Here is an 18,391-nt window from a genome sequence, read left to right as displayed (position 1 = left end):
GGTCAGTGGGTTCTGCCCCGTTTGCATCCATGCCTTGACGCTGCCCAGTTCCTGAGTAGGACTGCCAGCCCGGAAGGCCAAGGCAAACAGCCCAGTTCCTACAACTGGGCTCTGGTCCCACCCCTTTCATGGGCATGAAGTTGGGAAGCATCTGGGCAGCTGCCGTCTATTCTATTTAAACAGCCTGACCTGGTCAGAGGGCGCCGCTTGGCTGTGCCCGGCACAGGACCGTCTGGCCAGCATGTTACTCCAGGCGGCTCGCCTGGTGGGCCTGCAGCTCTCCCTTTCCCTTTTCTGCTGCTGGGCTTTCAGTTGTCACAGCACAGAGTCCTCTCCGGACTTCAGCCTCCCTGGGGATTACCTCCTTGCAGGCCTGTTCCCTATCCACAGTGACTATCTGGAGGTGAGAAGCAGACCCATGGTGACCCTCTGTGACAGGTGAGTGAGGGGTCAGCAGAGCTGTCACTTAGTGGGACTTGTGCCTAAGAAACCTCTGCCTGCCCTCCTCAGCTAGGACCTTGCCCTTTCTACCTCTGGGGTTGCCACTTGAACTGCCTCCAATCCCTCCCCAACCCACTGGCGCCACCTTCCAGTCCTGGTGCTTCTGCCCAGATTCCACTTTGTAATACAGTCTTTTGTCCTGGCTGTTAGAGTGCGTTAAGGGAGGGCTTTCCTCTCCTCCGTCTCCTCCTCACTCCTCCCCAAGTTCAAGCTCCTTAGTCTCCCAGATGGCAGATGTGGTTCTCTATGGGGAAGGAAGGGGAGACACATAGCAAGTAGATGCTTCAGGAGCTTTGCAAAGATCGATCAGGTCGGTGCCTTATGAAGCCAACAGTCCAGGTAGCGAAAGACAACTGCTTTTCTTGTAAAGAAGATAGTTGCTTGCTGTCTGTGCAAGTCACAGATATGAGAGGCTCAAGGATGTATCAGGGCTCAATGGCAGGATGCCCTAAACATGAAGCACACTTGACAGCCAGCCCAGGAGGAAGGTCTGGAAAGCCTGGTGCATGAGGACTGGCCCAAAGAGGCCAGATGGGAACCTGGGAAGAGAAGACTTGTGAGAGAAGGGGACCTGAAAACTGGCTTCAGGTAATGAAGGGCTGCCACAGGCAGAAGGCCCTGAGCCTCCTCTGAGTGTGACTCAAGGACAGAAGTGATAGAAATGATGCAAGAGCCTTCTAACAAGAAGAAAGGCTGGAAAGTGGAACGGGTTAGCACGTTCTTCAGGCAAGGCTGAATCACGTCTCTGGCGTGCCCCTGCTGGGGTCCAGACAGCAGTTCCCAAAGTAGGCAATGTGGAACACAGGCCCTCACTGCAGTCACGGGTGTCCTGGTGAGAAGCTCTAAGCAAGGTTAAGCAGGTGTGGTGCTTAATTTTATGCGTCAGCTTAGCTAGGCTATGGTGCCCAGTTGTTTACTCAAACACCAGTCTGCTGCGAAGTTATTTTTAGATACGGTTAACATTTAAAGATTTTATTTTTTTCCTTTTTCTCCCCAAAGCCCCCCGGTACATAGTTATATATTCTTCGTTGTGGGTCCTTCTAGTTGTGGCATGTGGGACACTGCCTCAGCGTGGCTTGATGAGCCGTGCCATGTCCGCGCCCAGGATTTGAACCAACGAAACACTGGGCTGCCTGAAGCAGAGCGTGCGAACTTAACCTCTCGGCCATGGGGCCAGCCCCTAGATATGGTTAACATTTAAATCAGTAGACTGAGTAGAGCAGATTGCCCTCCATAATCTGGGTGGGCCTCATCCAATCAGTTGAAGACCTTAAGAGAAAAGATTGAGGTCTTCAGAAAAGGAAGGAATTCTGCCTTCAGACTCAAGACTGCAACATAAACTCTTGTGGAAATTTTCAGCCTGCCCTGTAAATTTCAGACTTGCCAGCCCCCAGAATCACATGAGCCAATTCCTTAAACTAAACCTCTCTCTCTCTCTTTCTCTCTCTCCCTCTCTTTCCATATCCTATTGGTTCTGTCACTCTGGAGAATACTGACTAATATAGCAGGTTTCTCTGCTGTAGGGCTTGCGAGACTTTCAAGGCTAATAAGTTTATGGAGCAGGGTTGGGTCAAGGAATGTGCATTTCTTCAATTTGTTCCCCACCTTCCCAAAGCCCTGTTAACAGAACTGTGTGTGTGCTACAGGGCCCATGTTGAGGTCATGGTTGTAGATGACCTCAGAGGTTCCTTTCTACCGCCCAAGCCTGGAGTTCTGGGAGGCCAGAGGTTCTCAGCAGGGCTTGGCTCTCACTACAGGTCCAACAGTTTCAACAGCCATGGCTACCATCTCTTCCAAGCCATGCGGTTCAGCATCGAGGAGATAAACAACTCCACAGCCCTGCTGCCCAATGTCACCCTGGGGTATGAGCTGTATGACGTGTGCTCGGAGTCAGCCAGCGTGTACGCCATGCTGAGAATACTGAGCGTGCCGGGGACGCACCACATAGAGATCCAAGGAGACACTTCCCGTTATTCTCCCACGGCCGTGGCCGTGATTGGGCCCTCCTCCACCAACCATGCCACCGCCGCCGCCAGCATGCTGAGCCCCTTCCTGGTGCCCCTGGTAAGCTGGAGCCCCAGCAGTTTGCCCATCTCCCCTCCTGGCAAGTCCAGCATGGGCTGGGGTGAGTGGGCAGGAGCTGCTGCACCCCAAGGCCAGTCTTGCCCCTGGGATCTCCTGGGTGGTCACTGCTCGTTACTCACATGGCAGAGGTCCCTGCCCATCGTGATTCCTGCCCCAGCGTCTGTCTCTCTCCAAGTGCTGCTTCCAGGTCTCCCTGCCTCAACGCTCATGGGAAAACCCATTCTCCTCTGAAACTTCTGCCTTTCACTCTCCTCCCACTGTTCCATCTCCTTGTGAAGAACTGAACACTCTTCGCTTCCCACCACCTCTCCCCTGCGCTCCTCCTTCCCTCCCTCCTTCCAGGCTCAGGCTCCGAGGGGTGGCGCCCCTCACTGTGCTATCCCTCTGGGCTCGCGCCCTCTTCTGCTTGTCAGCCTCTCCCAGCCTCTCTCCTCAGCCTCTAAGCCTGCCTTACCCCTCTCCCCCTGCCAGGCCCATCTGCTCCCAGCACTGCACTCTCTGCCCCTCCATCGAGACTTCTCCACAGAGGTCTCTATTCTTGTTCGCTTCTCCCGCTTTTCATTTGCTCCTCAACCCACTGCCCCGGATTCTACCCCACCGCTCTTGTTCTCACCTGGATCTGGAGGGCCTTCTGGGTCTCCAAATCCCACGAATGCTTTTCAGCCCTCTTTACCTTGCATGACCACTTTGTCACATTTCTGGCCAGTTCCTCCGGGACACTTTTCCTTGTCACTTATGAACCCCCTGCACTGTGGCACCTCTTTCTCAGTCTCCTCTAGAGATTTCTCTTCCCCACCTCTTCTGAGAAGGCAGGTGATTCCCCCAGTGAGAGCTCTCCCGTTCCCAGGCGGCCACCAGCCCCACGGCTGAACTTCCCCTCTCTAGCTTCATCCTGACTTCTGAGCACTGAGTCCCATTTCCAGATGCTCACCCAGTGTGTCCACTTCATGGACGCAGCAGGCCCCAACTGAACTTACCTCCCTACACTACCAAAGCCTCTGTTCTTCCTGCATCCCCAGCCCAGCCCAGCAGCTGAGTGACCATCTCTACCTTCATTCCTCCTGCCCCTGCCCCTGTGTTTAGCCGACACCACGGCCTCTGCTTTGACCTTCTAAAAGCTGCCAGGTCCATCCCCTCTTCTACATTGCCACTGCCACAGCTTTAACTCCGACCACCATCATCTCTTGTCTAGATGATTCATCAGCCTCCTAGGGGTTCTCCCTGACTCTGGTCTTGAGCCTTTTCTAACATGTTCCTCACTGAAATCAGAGATATACTCCTAAAACACAAGTCTGAACACATCTGTTCTCTGCCTAAACCCTGAGGGGCTCCCCATGGCCTGTGGGTAAAGACCAAGCCCCTTAGCATGGGAGTTCAGGCCTCCTGCCCTGAGTTCTTGTTCCTGGCATCCGGCCTCCAACCAAATGGGAGTGCATGTAGGATCCCAAGCACACGACACCATTTCACTCCCTGCAGCCAGGTTTTGTCCTCTTTGTCCACTAGGCAGATTCCCATTCCTCTCCCAGAAGCCTTGCCTCGGGGCCTGCCCTCTTCTCCATATGTAACTTGTCAGTCTCATGTCAAGTATTGCTCTCCTTGAGAACCAGAGCCAGGGCCTTGTCTCTGTCCTCCCTGGGTTCCTGTGCCCAGCACAGGGCCGGCACCGTGGGGACCCTCAGTCGAGGCTGCTGCCACTGACCTCGCTGAACTGAACCCCCACAGATCAGCTACAAGCCCAGCAGCGAGACGCTTGGCGTGAAGCGGCAGTACCCTTCTTTTCTGCACACCATCCCCAGTGATAAGTACCAGGTGGAGATCATGGTACTGCTGCTGCAGAGTTTTGGGTGGGTCTGGATCTCGTTGGTGGGCAGCGACGACGAGTACGGGCAGCTGGGGGTGCAGGCGCTGGAGAACCAGGGCACCCAGCAGGGCATCTGCATCGCCTTCAAGGGCATTGTGCCCTCCTCTGCTCGGCCAGGTGATGACAGCATGTGGAACATGATGAGCCGCCTGGACTGGGCGAGGACCACCGTCGTGGTCGTCTTCTCCAGCAGGCAGCCGGCCAGGGTGTTCTTTGAGTCTGTGGTGCTGGCCAACCTGACTGCCAAGGTGTGGATTGCCTCGGAAGACTGGGCCATCTCCACACACCTCAGCAGCGTGCCCGGGATCTGGGGCATCGGCACAGTGCTGGGCGTGGCCATCCAGCAGAGGACTGTCCCTGGCCTGAAGGAGTTTGAAGAGGCCTATGTCCGGGCAGACAAGGGGATCCAGGGGCCTTGCCCCAGGGGCTCTTGGTGCAGCAGCAACCAGCTCTGCAGAGAGTGCCAGGCGTTCACGGCACAGGAGATGCCCACGTTCGGAGCATTCGCCATGAGCAACTCCTACAACGTATACCGGGCTGTCTATGCCGTGGCCCATGGCCTCCACCAGCTCCTGGGCTGCACCTCAGGAGCCTGTTCCAGGGGCCAAGTCTACCCTGGGCAGGTAAGGCAGCCCAGCTCCTGGTACCCCAAGTGAGGGTGCTTTCCTGAGGCAAGCAGAGAGGCCACTCTCTGGCCACCCTAAGTGCTGGAGGTGGGGGGCAAAGGCCACCAACTAGAGGGCTGATCCCTTCTCTTAGGCTTCTCTTCCCTGAACCTTGGCTCCTCCCACCCACCATGCCTTGGGTCCATGGCTAAAAATCGCTGTAAATTCAGAAGACTGGTTGTGAAGGTCAAGGGGCCTTCTAGGAGGGAAGGGGGCTCTGAGGAAGGGACTAGAACTTCCAGATGGGCTGAAACCACCCAGATAGAAGCCCATCAAGGCCCCAGGTACTTGTTTCCTGGGCCGTCCAGGTCTGGAGGGTCGAGGAAGAGCAGCCTATGTCATCTATGGTGGCTCCATGATCTCTGTTTGTTTCAGCTTCTGGAGCAGATCCACAAGGTGAATTTCCTTCTACACGAGGACGTTGTGACATTTAATGACAACGGGGACCCCCTCAGCAGCTATGACATAATTGCCTGGGACTGGAGTGGCCCCAAGTGGACCTTCCAGGTCATTGGCTCCTCCAGATGGTCTCCAGTTAGGCTTGACATAAATAAGACCAAAATCCAGTGGCATGGAAAGGACAACCAGGTAATGGGGATGTGGTTACTAGCCAGGTGACAGCCTTATGGGCAGCCTGGATCCTGGGGTTGATGCTGACGCAGCTTACACAGGGCAGGAGTGGGGCTTTCAGGTACCAGGCTGCTCTGGCTCTCCCCAGCCCTGCCAGGGAAGCTCGACTGGCTAGCAGGCCCCATTGCTGCTGATTCATCCAACCAGGGGCTCTGCCCTGGGAGTGAACCAGCAGGGCAGATGGACAGAGATTCTGTTTTCCATTCTGCATGTGAACGTCCCTTGACTTGGGCTCCTCCATGTGGTTGCAGAGCACCTGTGGCTTCTTGCAGGTGCCGACATCTGTGTGCTCCAGCAACTGCCTTGAAGGGCATGCACAAGTGATTGTGGGTGTCCACCACTGTTGCTTCGAGTGTGTGCCCTGTGAGGCTGGGACCTTCCTCAACAAGAGTGGTGAGTGGCGAAGCAAGTGGGCACACGACCTGGAGCTCCTGGGGTCTGTACAGATGAAAGGACTGCCCTTGGGCCACATGTGTGCAGAACCAGGGCCCCGATCACTTTGTTGCCAGTTAGGTGCAGGTTGGAAGATACCTGCCACCAGTCTGAATTCTGACAAAGCAGAAAGAAACAACCAGTTGAAAGCCTCAGACCTAGCTGTGTCCTTTATTAGAGAGCTCCAAACCCAACTTCTACAGATGCAGTCTTATCCTAAATTCAACCTCTTTATCCAAACAGATGTAGCTATCATTCCCTTTGTACCCTCCCATGCTGTCTGTATGAAGTCCCTCTATTGTCCATGCCAAAGACAGCCAGCACCTTGGACAGCTTGGCCTGAATGCAGATAGAAGCATGTCTGTAGCAGGAAAAACAGCGTACTCCACCCAGTGGTGCCAGGTCAAGATCAGAGAGCAAATTAAGTAGTTAAGGGCTCAGTCCAGAGCTGTACACCAGGGGCCGCATCCTTTCCTTTTACTGTCTCTGTGGGCATGGGAATGCATCTCTTCTGTCCTCAGAGAGTCAAGACTCAGAGAAACCACAGAGTGGCAGCTCAGGAAGGTGGGTTTTGCTAGTGGAAGTGCTGGGGAGAGAGATGGAAATGCCCTTCCTTTGGGGCTGGCTGGTCCCATTGAATCACAGCCTCACTGACATGTGGGCAGAGCTATCAGAGTAAGGCCCTCCCTAGGGACCTCTTGGTTTGCAAACCCCTTCTGGGATCATGAGCCATACAGAACCTACCTGTGTGTCTCCAGAATCTGTAATTAACACAGGCATCTTTAGGAAACATGTGGCCTTGGGGCCCCACTCAGGGCTATACCCATGTCGCTATGCCCAGCAGAGCCCAGCTGCTGTGGTATAGCCCTCCCAGCATCTTGCAGGCCTGCATGGCCTCCCTTTCCTTTCCTGCTCTACTCACTTGGATCTCAGGAGCTCTCTCCACCTTCCTTCCCAGACCCGCACAGATGCCAGCCTTGTGGGAAAGAAGAGTGGGCACCTAAGAGAAGCCAGACCTGCTTCCCACGCACCGTGGTGTTTTTGGCTTGGCATGAGCCTGTCTCTTGGGTGCTGCTGGCAGCTAATACACTGCTGCTGCTGGTGGTGGTTGGGACTGCTGGCCTGTTTGCCTGGCACCTAGAGACCCCTGTGGTGAGGTCAGCTGGGGGCAAGCTGTGCTTCCTCATGCTGGGTTCCCTGGCAGTGGGCAGCTGTGGCCTCTATGGCTTCTTAGGGAAGCCCACACTAATCATGTGCTTGCTACGCCAGACTCTCTTTGCCCTCGGTCTTGCCATCTTCCTATCCTGCCTGACAATCCGCTCCTTCCAACTGGTCTTCATCTTCAAGTTTTCTGCCAAGCTACCCATATTCTACCGTGCCTGGGTCCAACACCATGGTGCTGGCCTGTTTGTGGTGATCAGCTCAACAGCCCAGCTTCTTATCTGCCTAACTTGGCTTGCAGTGTGGACCCCACTGCCCACCAGGGAATACCAGCGCTTCCCTCAGTTGGTGATGCTTGACTGCACAGAGGCCAAGTCACTGGGCTTCGTGCTGGCTTTCATCTACAATAGCCTCCTCTCGGTCAGCACCTTTGCCTGCAGCTACCTAGGCAAGGACCTGCCAGAGAACTACAACGAGGCCAAATGTGTCACCTTCAGCCTGCTCCTCAACTTCGTGTCCTGGATCGCCTTCTTCACCACTGCCAGCGTCTACCAGGGCAAGTACCTGCCGGCTGTCACCATGCTGGCCGCGCTGAGCTGCCTGAGCGGCGGCTTCAGCGGTTATTTCCTGCCCAAGTGCTATGTGATCCTCTGCCGTCCAGATCTCAACAGCACGGCGTACTTCCAGGCTTCCATCCAGGAGTACACCAGGCGCTGCAGCTCCACTTGACCGCGGGGTCGGGCAAGGCCAAGCCAGGGCGGGGCGCACTGGAAGCCTTCCCTGCCCTGAGGATCGAAGGTGGAGCGGGGCGTGCAGGGTCTGGGGTCTCCGAGAGGTCTCTGGGCTCCTCAGTTTTGGCTGGGGAAGTGTAAGCCCACGAGCCTACCAATAAAGAGGTGAAATGTACGTCTGCGTCTTGGCTGCGCTTCCTGTGCAGGAGATGGGGGGGCGCGCCGCGGCCGACAAACCGCAGCCGGAACCTCGGGACTCGGCCAGAGCCGGGTGAAGGCCCGGCGCCCAGCTTGGCGTTGCTAGGCAACTCTGGGAGGCGGGTCCGGCGGCCAGAGAACCGGCGTGGCCACGCCCCATTAGGCATCCCATTGGCCGTTCTCTGCGTGGTCCCGTCCCCTGGGGTCGGAGCTAGAAGCCCTGCGCCTCCCAGGCGCTCCACCCCGGCCGGCGCGCCCTGACGTCATGTCCGGCGGCGGCGACGGCGCCGTCTCCGTACGGCCGACCGGGCACGTACGGCCTGGGCAGTTGGTCCGTGGGGCTGTGGAGGCAACGCTTCCTGCTCCCGGTGCGGTCGGCGTAAGGAGGACTGGCCTGGGTGAGGAGGTGAGGGGGCGCGGGGCGAGGGAGGTAGGCGCTGCGGGCCGACAAGGCCGCCTTCCACCCGGCCGCTCGGGACATGTGGGCGCGGCGGGGGTTCCGCTCACCTCTCCCCAGCTGCCGCCCTCCGCTGGCCGGGGTCTCTAGCTGTGCCAAGCCGACCAGTTCGCGCTGATCCCTGACTCTTTTTCCCAACTTTGATTGTTCCCACTAGCACCTCTTCACGACCGTGTCCTATCCTCGGCAGGCCGTGCCTCCTCCCCCTACCAGGTTCGCCTGAGCCCCCACCACTCGCTCTTTCTGGCCAACACCAATGAGGGCTGCTGCCCTGGCCACCCCCCGCTCCCCCAGAAGCTTTCAGTCCATTCCTGTCTCAGCATGCGTCCTCTAACCTTGATCCAAGCCCTTGTGATCAATGTGACTGAGTAGAGTCCACCTCCCCTTTCCCTCTTCTCGAATCCAGAGGCTTTCTCTTGCTACCGCTCGGTTGGGCTGGCCAGGCTGTCACTTTTGCTTTCCTCCTCCAGGCAGACCATGGACGGCTCCTTTGTCCAGCATAGTGTGAGGGTTCTGCAGGAGCTCAACAAGCAGCGGGAGAAGGGCCAGTACTGCGACGCCACCCTGGACGTGGGGGGCCTGGTGTTCAAGGCGCACTGGAGTGTTCTTGCCTGCTGCAGCCACTTCTTCCAGAGCCTCTATGGGGATGGCTCAGGGGGCAGTGTTGTCCTCCCTGCTGGCTTCGCTGAGATCTTTGGCCTTCTGTTGGACTTTTTCTACACTGGTCACCTCGCCCTCACCTCGGGGAACCGGGATCAGGTGCTCCTGGCAGCCAGGGAGTTGCGAGTGCCAGATGCTGTGGAGCTGTGCCAGAGCTTCAAGCCCAAAACTTCAGTGGGACAGGCACCAAGTGGCCAGAGTGGCTTGGGGAAACCTGCCGCCCGGGATGTGAACAGCCACCTCAAGGAGCCAGCAGGCTTGGAAGAAGAGGAAGTTTTGAGGACTCTAGGTCAAATCCCCAGGGATCAGGAGCTCAGTGGCAGTCACAGTCCCCAGAAGCCCCAGCTTGGTGTCCCTGCTGAGAGTGAGAGTCCCTCCTTTCTCCGTGGGAAACTCAAGCAGGCCCTGAAGCTTTGTTCCCCAGAGGACAAGGAGCCTGAGGACTGCAAAGTGCCCCCAAGGCCCTTCGAGGCTGAAGGTGCCCAGCTGCAGGGCCGGAGTGATGAGGTACTGTGCCCAGGGGGCTGGAAAAGGGGAGGCAGGAGTTGGGGGAAGAGACTGTTTTTCCAGGGTAATCTGGACCCCAAGGTAGAATCTCTGATATGTGGGTTTGGACCAGATTTTCTCCAAACATAGGAAGCTGGCTCCATCCTGCAGCCTCTGGCTGACCTTCCTGGGAGCCACAGCTGTCCATGATTCCCAGCCTCTTGGGGTGGAGTGTATGGCATCAGGGTTACAGGTGTTTCACCAGGGTAGTGACATCCAGTCAAACTTCCAGTTTCTCACAGACAGAGCCACTGCTCTCCAAATCCAAGATTCAAATGCTGCCTGCTCTGGGGCCCTGAAGGAACAGTCACGGATGAAGGGACTTGTGTGGGGATGTGCTCGGGTTGGGCCTTGGGGTGGAACTGGCTGCCCTGTAGATGCACCCCTAGAATCCCTGCTGATTCATGTAGTGACCTCGTGCCCTCCTGCCTCCTTTTCTGCTCTAGTGGGAAGTGGTGGTTCAAGTTGAGGACGACGGGGATGGCGCTTACGTTTCTGAGACTGAGATTGTGCCGACCAGGAGGAAATCAAACGTAATCAGAAAGCCCTGTGCTGCCGAGCCAGCCCTGAGCGCAGGTTCCCTAGCAGCCGAGGCCTCTGAGAGCAGAAAAGGTACAGCCGTGCCGGTTGAGTGTCCCACATGCCATAAAAAGTTCCTCAGCAAATATTATCTAAAAGTCCACAACAGGTAAACGTTCTGTTTTTCTATTTTCTTTTCCCCTCTGCCGTCTCCATGTTGGGGAGGTGGCCTGCCCTCCCCATTCCTGGGCCATGTAGGGGTTGGGGGCCCCATCTCAAGACTCCTGTAGTGCCTGGCATTAGCAAGCCTCTGATCATCAGGGAGTGAGAACCTAGCCTTGAGTCGGATTCCTTCTTCCTCCTACTGTGAGCCCTCTGGTGGGTTTGTGGACAGCTTGTCGACAGGTTCCACCCCTGGTGGACCTTGACCTCCAGCTGGCTTCTGCAAAGAGGGTGAGAGAAGCCTGTGGCCCTGTGCTATGGCTGAGGCCTGACCTTCGGTATTTCTAAAGCCTGGCAGTGTGGGCTTTGGGCCAAGATGTCAATCTGTAGGGTTGGTGCCGCCTGTGTTTCTGGAGAAATGTTAGCTCTGGGGTGTAAGTGGAGCTTAAGAGACCATTTGTCTAAAGCTGCTGTGTCCAATAAAGTAACCCATTGCCACATGAAGCTATGTTAATGTAAAGTAAAAGTAATTAAAATGAAATAAATTCAGTTCCTCAGATGCATTAGCTACATTCCAAGTGCTCAGTAGCTACATGTAGTCCCTGGCTGCCGAATCGGACAGCGCAGACAGAACATCTCCATCATCACAGAGAGTTCTCTTGGACAGCACTGCTCCAGAGTCTCTGCAAGGCCTCAAGGGATGGCAGCTGAGTGACATGCCTTCCAGTCCTGTCACTCCCTAGCCCAAGACATCACTAGTCTGCCATGGTGCTATTTCTTGCCAAGCCAGGTTGGGCCACACATGTTTTCTCAGTATGGCACTCTGGGAAGCCACTAGTGACCAACTGGAGTTGGAGCTGGGGGGGAAGCTGTTTGCTCTTCCTGATTTGGGACAGCTGCCAACAGTGCAGTCTTTGGGGCACTCCCAGTGTGGGAAGTACCCTGGGGTGTCCAGGTCTGCCTGGACACTCCCCCACTGTAAGACTCTAGTCCAGGCACCATCTGCATTCCTACCTTCGGCTGCAGGCTGCTGGACTGACCCTGAGAATGGGGCTGGGGGCGGGGGGAGGACACAGGGATGGGGACATGGCCTCATGAGGTCATTGGGTTGGGGGATGAGGATAGTTGATGTTGGGGCAGAGGATGAGAGAAGCATCTGGGCTCTGAGGTCAGGGTTCATTTGGTTTTTTCATTCAATGAGCTGTCTGCCAGGTAGCTGACAAGACTATTCTGGGTGCTTAGGATACCTTAGTGAACAAAACAGGCCTTGTAGGGCTTGTCTTTCAGCAGGGTGGTGCAGACTGTGACCTAACAGATAAGTAACTTTATAGTGTGATGGAAAGTGCCACGGAAGAGGAAGGTGGGAAGTGCCACAGAAAAAAGAAAAAGGACAGCAGCGCCAAAGGGTTGGGGAGTTCAGTGTGGGGTCAGGCTGCAATTTTAAAGAAAAGAGATTTGAGCAGACTCAAAGGAGGTGAGGAAGTTCACCGAGTGGATGAGTGGGAGAGTGTTCTGGGCCGAGAGAAGAGCCAGAGTAGAGGCTCTGGGGTGGGAGTGAGCCAGCAGGTTGGTGAACAGCAAGCAGGGAGGTAAGGGGCAGGCCAGCTATACCTTCGTAGCCCCCAGGCCTTTTCTGAGGTGAAATGGGAAGCCTGGAGGGTTGTGAGCAAAGAGATGATGAGGTCCGACTCTATTTAAGGGCCCCTCTGGCTACTGAAGTTAAAACCTGTCAGGAGGCAGGTGTGGAGCCTGAGACCCATGTGGAGGCTCAGGCAGAGCTTGGGGGTTGGTGTGGCTGCGCTAGGTGTTAGTGTGGAGATAGGTGAAGTGAGCAGATTCTGGCCACGGTGTGGAAGGTGGAGCCCGCAGAAGTTCTGGGCAGACTGAGTGGTTTCTCCAGGGAGTCAGAACTGGGGGATTGTTTCTGCCTTCAGAGAGAAGCCAGCTGGCAGGGCTCTGGAGCAGCCCTTGGGCATGCAGCTGTGTGGGCTCCAGTCTCGGCAGTCTCCCTTGCAGTCTCCACATTGGAGGAGGGTAGCTCTGGGTTCACCCCTGTAGGTTCCCCAGCTGGGTCTGACCAAGTCACGTGGTGAGCCATGGCTGGCCTCAGGACCGCTCTTCCTTTCTGCTGTGGAGCACAGCACTGTGAGCACCCCCCTGGGAGCAGGGGAGCCAGAGGGGGCACTGGCTGAGGGAGAGGCAAGAAGTCTGCTCAGTGCCCATGCCCCCCATGGCTTCTCCTGGCAGGAAACACACTGGGGAGAAACCCTTCGAGTGTCCCAAATGTGGAAAATGTTACTTTCGGAAGGAGAATCTCCTCGAGCATGAAGCCCGGAATTGTATGAACCGCTCAGAACAGGTACTTGTGGGCTGGCCCAGGTCCTTGTGGGCCAGGGCATGTTGGCTTCTGTCTTCCTGTCACCCGAGAGGGCCCCCAGGAGACTGTCTTAGATGGGACTGTAAACTCAAGAGCTGGAGGCCAGTCTACTCCCTCATATTACAGATGGGGACACAGGTCCCAAGGGTGGAAGGGACAAGTCCAGGAGGGACTTTGAGGGAGGCATTTTGGGTTTGCCTGCCCAGCCCCCTGGGCTTTGGAGAAGGGGTGACTTGGTGTGGGGATGGCTGCTGGGAGGGGCCACCTGGCCACCTCCCCTGACTCCACTGGCTGGCCCATGTGGTGGGACCAGCTAAAGCCTGCCCTTCTCTTTCTAGAGGCCTGTCATGGGGGGCGAGGGCTGCCGGTGAGGCCACTCTGCTCCTGCCCCAGCTTGTCGGGCCTGAGAAGGGCCTGGTGTGGTGGGTTTGCAGTACTCAGTGATGGTCAAGGTCAGGGCAGGCAGGTTACGTGTTGCCCTCTCCCACCCTAGCATCCCCCCCCTCGGGCAGACTCCTCCCAGCAGCGAGTGGAAGCCCGGGCTGCCGTCGCAGGCAGAGGCCCCCCCTGATGCCGGCCCTGCTTGCCCCTCACACTGCCAGGTCTTCACGTGCTCTGTGTGCCAGGAAACCTTCCGCCGGAGGATGGAGCTGCGGGTGCACATGGTGTCCCACACGGGGGAGATGCCCTACAAGGTCAGGCTCGGCCTGTCTCCAGGGCCATGGGCTGAGGGGCAGCCCCAGGATCCCTCCCGCTGAGCCCTTTACTTCCAATGGTGTCAGGCGCCTCCCCCTTGCCAGTGGTCAAGGAGCCCAGCCTTCCCTGCCCATCCAGTGCTTCCATGCCTTTAGGCAGGGCCACTGGCCCTTTTGGGTTCTTGTTTCTTTCCATGGAGGGTAGGCTCAGCATCTGTGTGGGCATGGCACTGGGAGCCCTCCCTGGCACATCCTTTACTCCAGGTCAAGGAGGCTCCCAGCTTCTCAGGCTGGGCCCTGCCCTTGGGTTCCCACCCCGATAGCCCAGGGGTGGCCAGGGTTCCATTGGTGTGTGCTGCCTCAGAGGTGACTGTGGGCCTGTTTTTTCAGTGTTCCTCCTGCTCCCAGCAGTTCATGCAGAAGAAGGACTTGCAGAGCCACATGATCAAGCTGCATGGAGCCCCCAAGCCCCATGCCGTAAGTGCCAGGCCATGCTGAGGGCTGGGGCTGGGCATGCTTTGATGCTGGGAACTAGTAGGAGTGATGTGGCTGTAGCTGTGTCCAGAATGGGCAGGCTGTGCAGTTTCTGCCATGTAGGGGGCCAAGAAGGTCTGTGGGACTCCGGGGGCAGCCCCACCCTATCTTCTCCCTGGCCTTGCTCCCTCTGCCTGTTCCCTCTGCTCCACAGTGTCCTACCTGTGCCAAGTGCTTCCTGTCCCGAACGGAACTGCAGCTGCATGAGGCTTTCAAGCACCGCGGGGAGAAGCTGTTTGTGTGCGAGGAGTGTGGGCACCGGGCCTCGAGTCGAAATGGTTTGCAGATGCACATCAAGGCCAAGCACAGGTTGGGGTTGGCCCATCTTCCCGCAGGGCCCGGTGCTGCTGCTGGCTCCAGGCCAGTGGGTGGGCCGGGAAGAGTTTGCTGATGCTCATATGGGACAGAGTGCCCTCCACCCTGAGTCTGGCCCCTGCAGCCTTTCTAGGTGGGGGCACAGGAGGGATGAGCAAATCTGTCAGGCAGAGAGGGTCGGGGAGGGGATTTCAGGCTAAGACAAGGCTCTGTATCTTCCTGGGCAGAGTCAGTTTCCTGTGGCTCCCGGGATGGAGCTGGTGCCCCTTTCCTAGCACTGCCCAAGCCCTCCTTCCACCAGGCAGCGCGTTGCAGCCTGGGCCCATGCCAGTGGCTCTGGCAGGCTTGCTTCAGGCTTGCCTCTTTCCTTGGCTCTGGGGCCAGGTATGCTCCCAGCTACAGATGGTGATGGCTTCTCCTTGTGTCCTCCGTCCGGACAGGAATGAGAGGCCATATGTCTGTGAGTTCTGCAGCCACGCCTTCACCCAGAAGGCCAATCTCAACATGCATCTGCGCACACACACGGGCGAGAAGCCCTTCCAGTGCCACCTCTGTGGCAAGACCTTCCGTACCCAAGGTGAGGCAGGCCCGTCCCCTCCCTGTTCTGGGGCCGAGGCCCAGTTGCTGAGCCCTCACCTTATTCCCACAGCCAGCCTGGACAAGCACAACCGCACCCACACTGGTGAGAGGCCCTTCAGCTGTGAGTTCTGCGAGCAGCGTTTCACTGAGAAGGGGCCCCTGCTGAGGCATGTGGCCAGCCGCCACCAGGAGGGCCGGCCCCACTTCTGCCAGATCTGTGGGAAGACCTTCAAAGGTACCTGGCTGTGGAAGGCCATCACCCCACACCTTTCTCTGGGCAAGCCTCGGGGGGAGCAGTGGGCTGGGCCATTTCCTGCTGACCAGAGTTGGACGGTCTCCTCCGGGAGAGGTCAGGGGCAGCAGTGGCTTTCACATGCTCCTGGGCAGAGGAACCTTCTTGCCAGCGAATCTCTTCCCTTCCCCCCATGTCAAAGACATGAAGGTGGAGCTGCTCTGACTGAAGTGGAGGGGCTGGAAACTCCCAAGGGGGGTGTGGAACAGTGACCTTGGAGTGGTGCTGTAGAGCCTGGCAGGGCCCTCCTCCACACAGCTGCAAGCCCCGAGTGCTGCCTCTCATCTTGGGGCACAATCCCACCCACCTCCCCACCTCTCCTAATGCTGGCGGTCCCTTCCCTTCTGCAGCAGTGGAGCAGCTGCGTGTGCACGTCAGAAGACACAAGGGGGTTAGGAAGTTTGAATGCACTGAATGTGGCTACAAGTTCACCCGGCAGGTAGGCCTGGAGCCTGAGTCACTTCCTCTTGCCCCCTTTGGGGCCCCTGAGCCCCCCTACCCCTCGGCCCCACTCCACCCAGCCCTGAGCCCCCCTCACCCCTAGGCCCACCTGCGGAGGCACATGGAGATCCACGACCGGGTGGAGAACTACAACCCACGGCAGCGCAAGCTCCGGAATCTGGTCATTGAGGATGAGAAGATGGTGGTGGTGGCACTCCAGCCGCCTGCCGAGCTGGAGGTGGGCTCGGCTGAAGTCATCGTGGAGTCCCTGGGCCACGGCGGCCTGGCCTCCCAGCTCCCTGGCCAGAGACTATGTGCAGAGGAGAGCTTTGCAAGCCCGGGTGTCATGGAGCCCTCGCTCATCATCACGGCTGCCATCCCTGATGACTGTGAGACGTAGCCCCCTACCCACCATAGCCCACTTGGCCCCAGCCCCCAATAAACCACATGGCTTTGGACTTGATTGTTTCAGCCCATCCGGCCATCTGTTTCCCAGTAAATGGACTCCAGGGATGTGCTGCTTTCCCACCGTGTCCTCTAGAAGAAATGGTGCCCTACCTGACCTTCTGTGTACCTCAGAGTTCGGCCAGCAGCTTCCCTACCTTGTCAGGAGACCTCAGCAGAATGAAATCTGGGCAGGTAGCTTTGGTGGCCAAGCCTCTCACCCCAAACACTCTCATCTGTCTCCTGTCCCTTGTTCTGTCAGGGTTTAGAACTGGCAGTAGTGGCCAGATACAGCAGTGGGGTTCCTATTTCATAGTTGCAGAGCTGCCAGCTAGTGGGGGCAGAATTCATTACTAAGCCTCTGGTATCAAAACAGAGTGGCCAGGGCACCCTGCTGATGGCCTTGTTGGCTCAAGTCTCAGGCCATTAATGTGCAGCTGAGCACATCTGGGAACCTGAGGAGAGTGGGGTTTGTGGCTAAGCAAGCTTTGGATGGACCCTCGCTGGCAGCATGCCCACAGACAATACCCTTCCCTTGGGAGGGCCCTACCTTGGTGTGCTTGTCCAGGAGGCCTGGGGGACAGGCAACACCAGGCCTAGAATGGTGATAGGGCCTGGCGGTTCCCAGGTGCTACAGTCACAGGGACGGGGGTGGGGTGGGGTGCTGCGTGTCATGGAGGAAGAGTGTGGGTGCAGGAGGCCGACTGCCCGTGTCCACACTCCTTCCCAACTCCTCATTCATAGCTCTGCGACCCAGGGCAAGTTACTAACTCCTTTATTTCCTCATCTTTTAATGGAATTAGTAACAGTACACACTTTATAAATGAGGATTAAATGAGAAAACCCACTGTTGCAGTTACGTCCTGCTGGATGACAAACTACCCAGGCATTTCCCTGGAGGCTGGGGATCTGCTCTCAAGGTGGCTGACTTAGGTGTCTGGCAGGTTGGCAAGCTGGCTGTGGGCTTCGGTCCCTTTCCACCAGCTGCCTGGGCTTCCTCGCAGCATGGTGGCTGGGAGCCAAGAGCAAATGTCCCCACAGGGCAAAGCTGAAAGGCCTTTTTATGACCTAGTCCTGGGAAGTCACATTGTATCACCTTTGCTATGTTGTGTTGGTCCAGGCAGTCACCAAAATGTCACTCCCCAGATTCGAGGGGAGGGAACATAGACCCCACCAGTTGATGGGAAGGGTGTCAGAGAATCGCACAGTTTACAACTGTCCCATACAGTCAGTGCTTCTGCTCAGTGTTTGACCTGGAGTGAACTCTGAGTCAATGGCAGTGACAGTCACAACCCTGAGAGCTTGAGTCAGGCACTACTTAAATCTCATCACTGGAGGATTCCCGAAACAGCAGCCCCACGCTGCGCTAAATTCCTCCTGGAGTTTGAGGAGGAAAACTATCTTCTATTTTAGACGTAGAACCCATCTATCTTTCCTTTTATTCCCTGACCACTGGGGAGCTCAGAGGTAAAGACAGGATTCAGGTACAGTAACTGACATGCAGGTTATGAGCTGCTTCAGATCTTTTTTGGCAACAGGGTCTTAAAAAGGCAAACTGGCCTCCAAATGCTCCCCTACCAGCCCAGGCCTGGCCTCTCCCTTGGTTTCAGATGGGCTCTGCAGATGTGAGGGATGTTTCTGAGCTTCATGACCCAGGGGATCCATGGCTTCCTCTGGAATCCCTTATTTTAAGAGCTCTACCCTCTACAGGTCCAAGATCCGCCCACTGCAGAGATGGGGATCTCGTCACCACTGGGACACCTCCAGGAGGGGCTGGGAGAGCAAGACAAGGGCAGAGCACTGAGAGGTGGAGTGGGGGAGACTGAACCCAGCCTGGGAGCAACAAGTGAGGCATGGACTCAACCACCGCATCCCTCACATCTCGGGCTCAGCCTCCTCTTGCCACTACTTCATACTCCTAGTGATCCAAGATGAGAAAGGGCCTGAGAGCTTTGCCCCCAAGACCATTAGCTTAGGCCCTGGGTGCTCCAGAGTCTGCCACCTTCCCTGCTAGCATAGGGATGGCTCACACTGCTCTGCTCCCCTTGCCCCACATTGCTTGGCCTCAGCCCAGAGGTTCCAAGACAGTGGCAGCAGGATAAAGGT

The 18,391-nt window shown here is 57.0% G+C and overlaps 2 protein-coding genes across 7 annotated transcripts; both read left to right on the top strand.

Annotated features, from left to right (window-relative positions):
• Positions 1 to 133: 133 nt before the first annotated feature.
• Positions 134 to 8,313, top strand: TAS1R1 (taste 1 receptor member 1). Its single transcript, XM_014862501.3, has 6 exons — positions 134 to 438; positions 2,259 to 2,565; positions 4,309 to 5,070; positions 5,488 to 5,700; positions 6,015 to 6,135; positions 7,133 to 8,313. The coding sequence occupies exons 1-6, from the start codon at positions 242 to 244 to the stop codon at positions 8,062 to 8,064; spliced, it is 2,532 nt and encodes an 843-aa protein (XP_014717987.1). The 5' UTR covers positions 134 to 241; the 3' UTR covers positions 8,065 to 8,313.
• A 186-nt stretch (positions 8,314 to 8,499) lies between these two features.
• On the top strand, positions 8,500 to 16,305 carry ZBTB48 (zinc finger and BTB domain containing 48). 6 transcript variants are annotated; one of them, XM_014861916.3, is made up of 11 exons: positions 8,500 to 8,670; positions 9,192 to 9,888; positions 10,374 to 10,615; positions 12,856 to 12,967; positions 13,588 to 13,680; positions 14,071 to 14,157; positions 14,369 to 14,523; positions 14,970 to 15,106; positions 15,179 to 15,343; positions 15,751 to 15,839; positions 15,945 to 16,305. In XM_014861916.3, exons 2-11 carry the CDS (start codon positions 9,199 to 9,201, stop codon positions 16,239 to 16,241), a joined length of 2,067 nt encoding a protein of 688 aa, XP_014717402.1. In that variant the 5' UTR covers positions 8,500 to 8,670; positions 9,192 to 9,198; the 3' UTR covers positions 16,242 to 16,305. The 6 variants fall into 6 exon arrangements, with proteins under 6 accessions (XP_014717402.1, XP_070367316.1, XP_014717410.1 ...); XM_070511215.1 differs by having other exon boundaries at positions 13,498 to 13,680; XM_014861924.3 differs by having other exon boundaries at positions 8,514 to 8,662.
• The last annotated feature ends 2,086 nt before the right edge of the window (positions 16,306 to 18,391 follow it).

This window comes from Equus asinus, chromosome 5, assembly GCF_041296235.1.
Source record: "Equus asinus isolate D_3611 breed Donkey chromosome 5, EquAss-T2T_v2, whole genome shotgun sequence".
In the NCBI taxonomy this organism is placed as follows: Eukaryota; Metazoa; Chordata; class Mammalia; order Perissodactyla; family Equidae; genus Equus; species Equus asinus.
The sequence above is the reverse complement of the archived record's forward strand: the minus strand, read 5'-3'. Positions and strand labels throughout refer to the sequence as shown.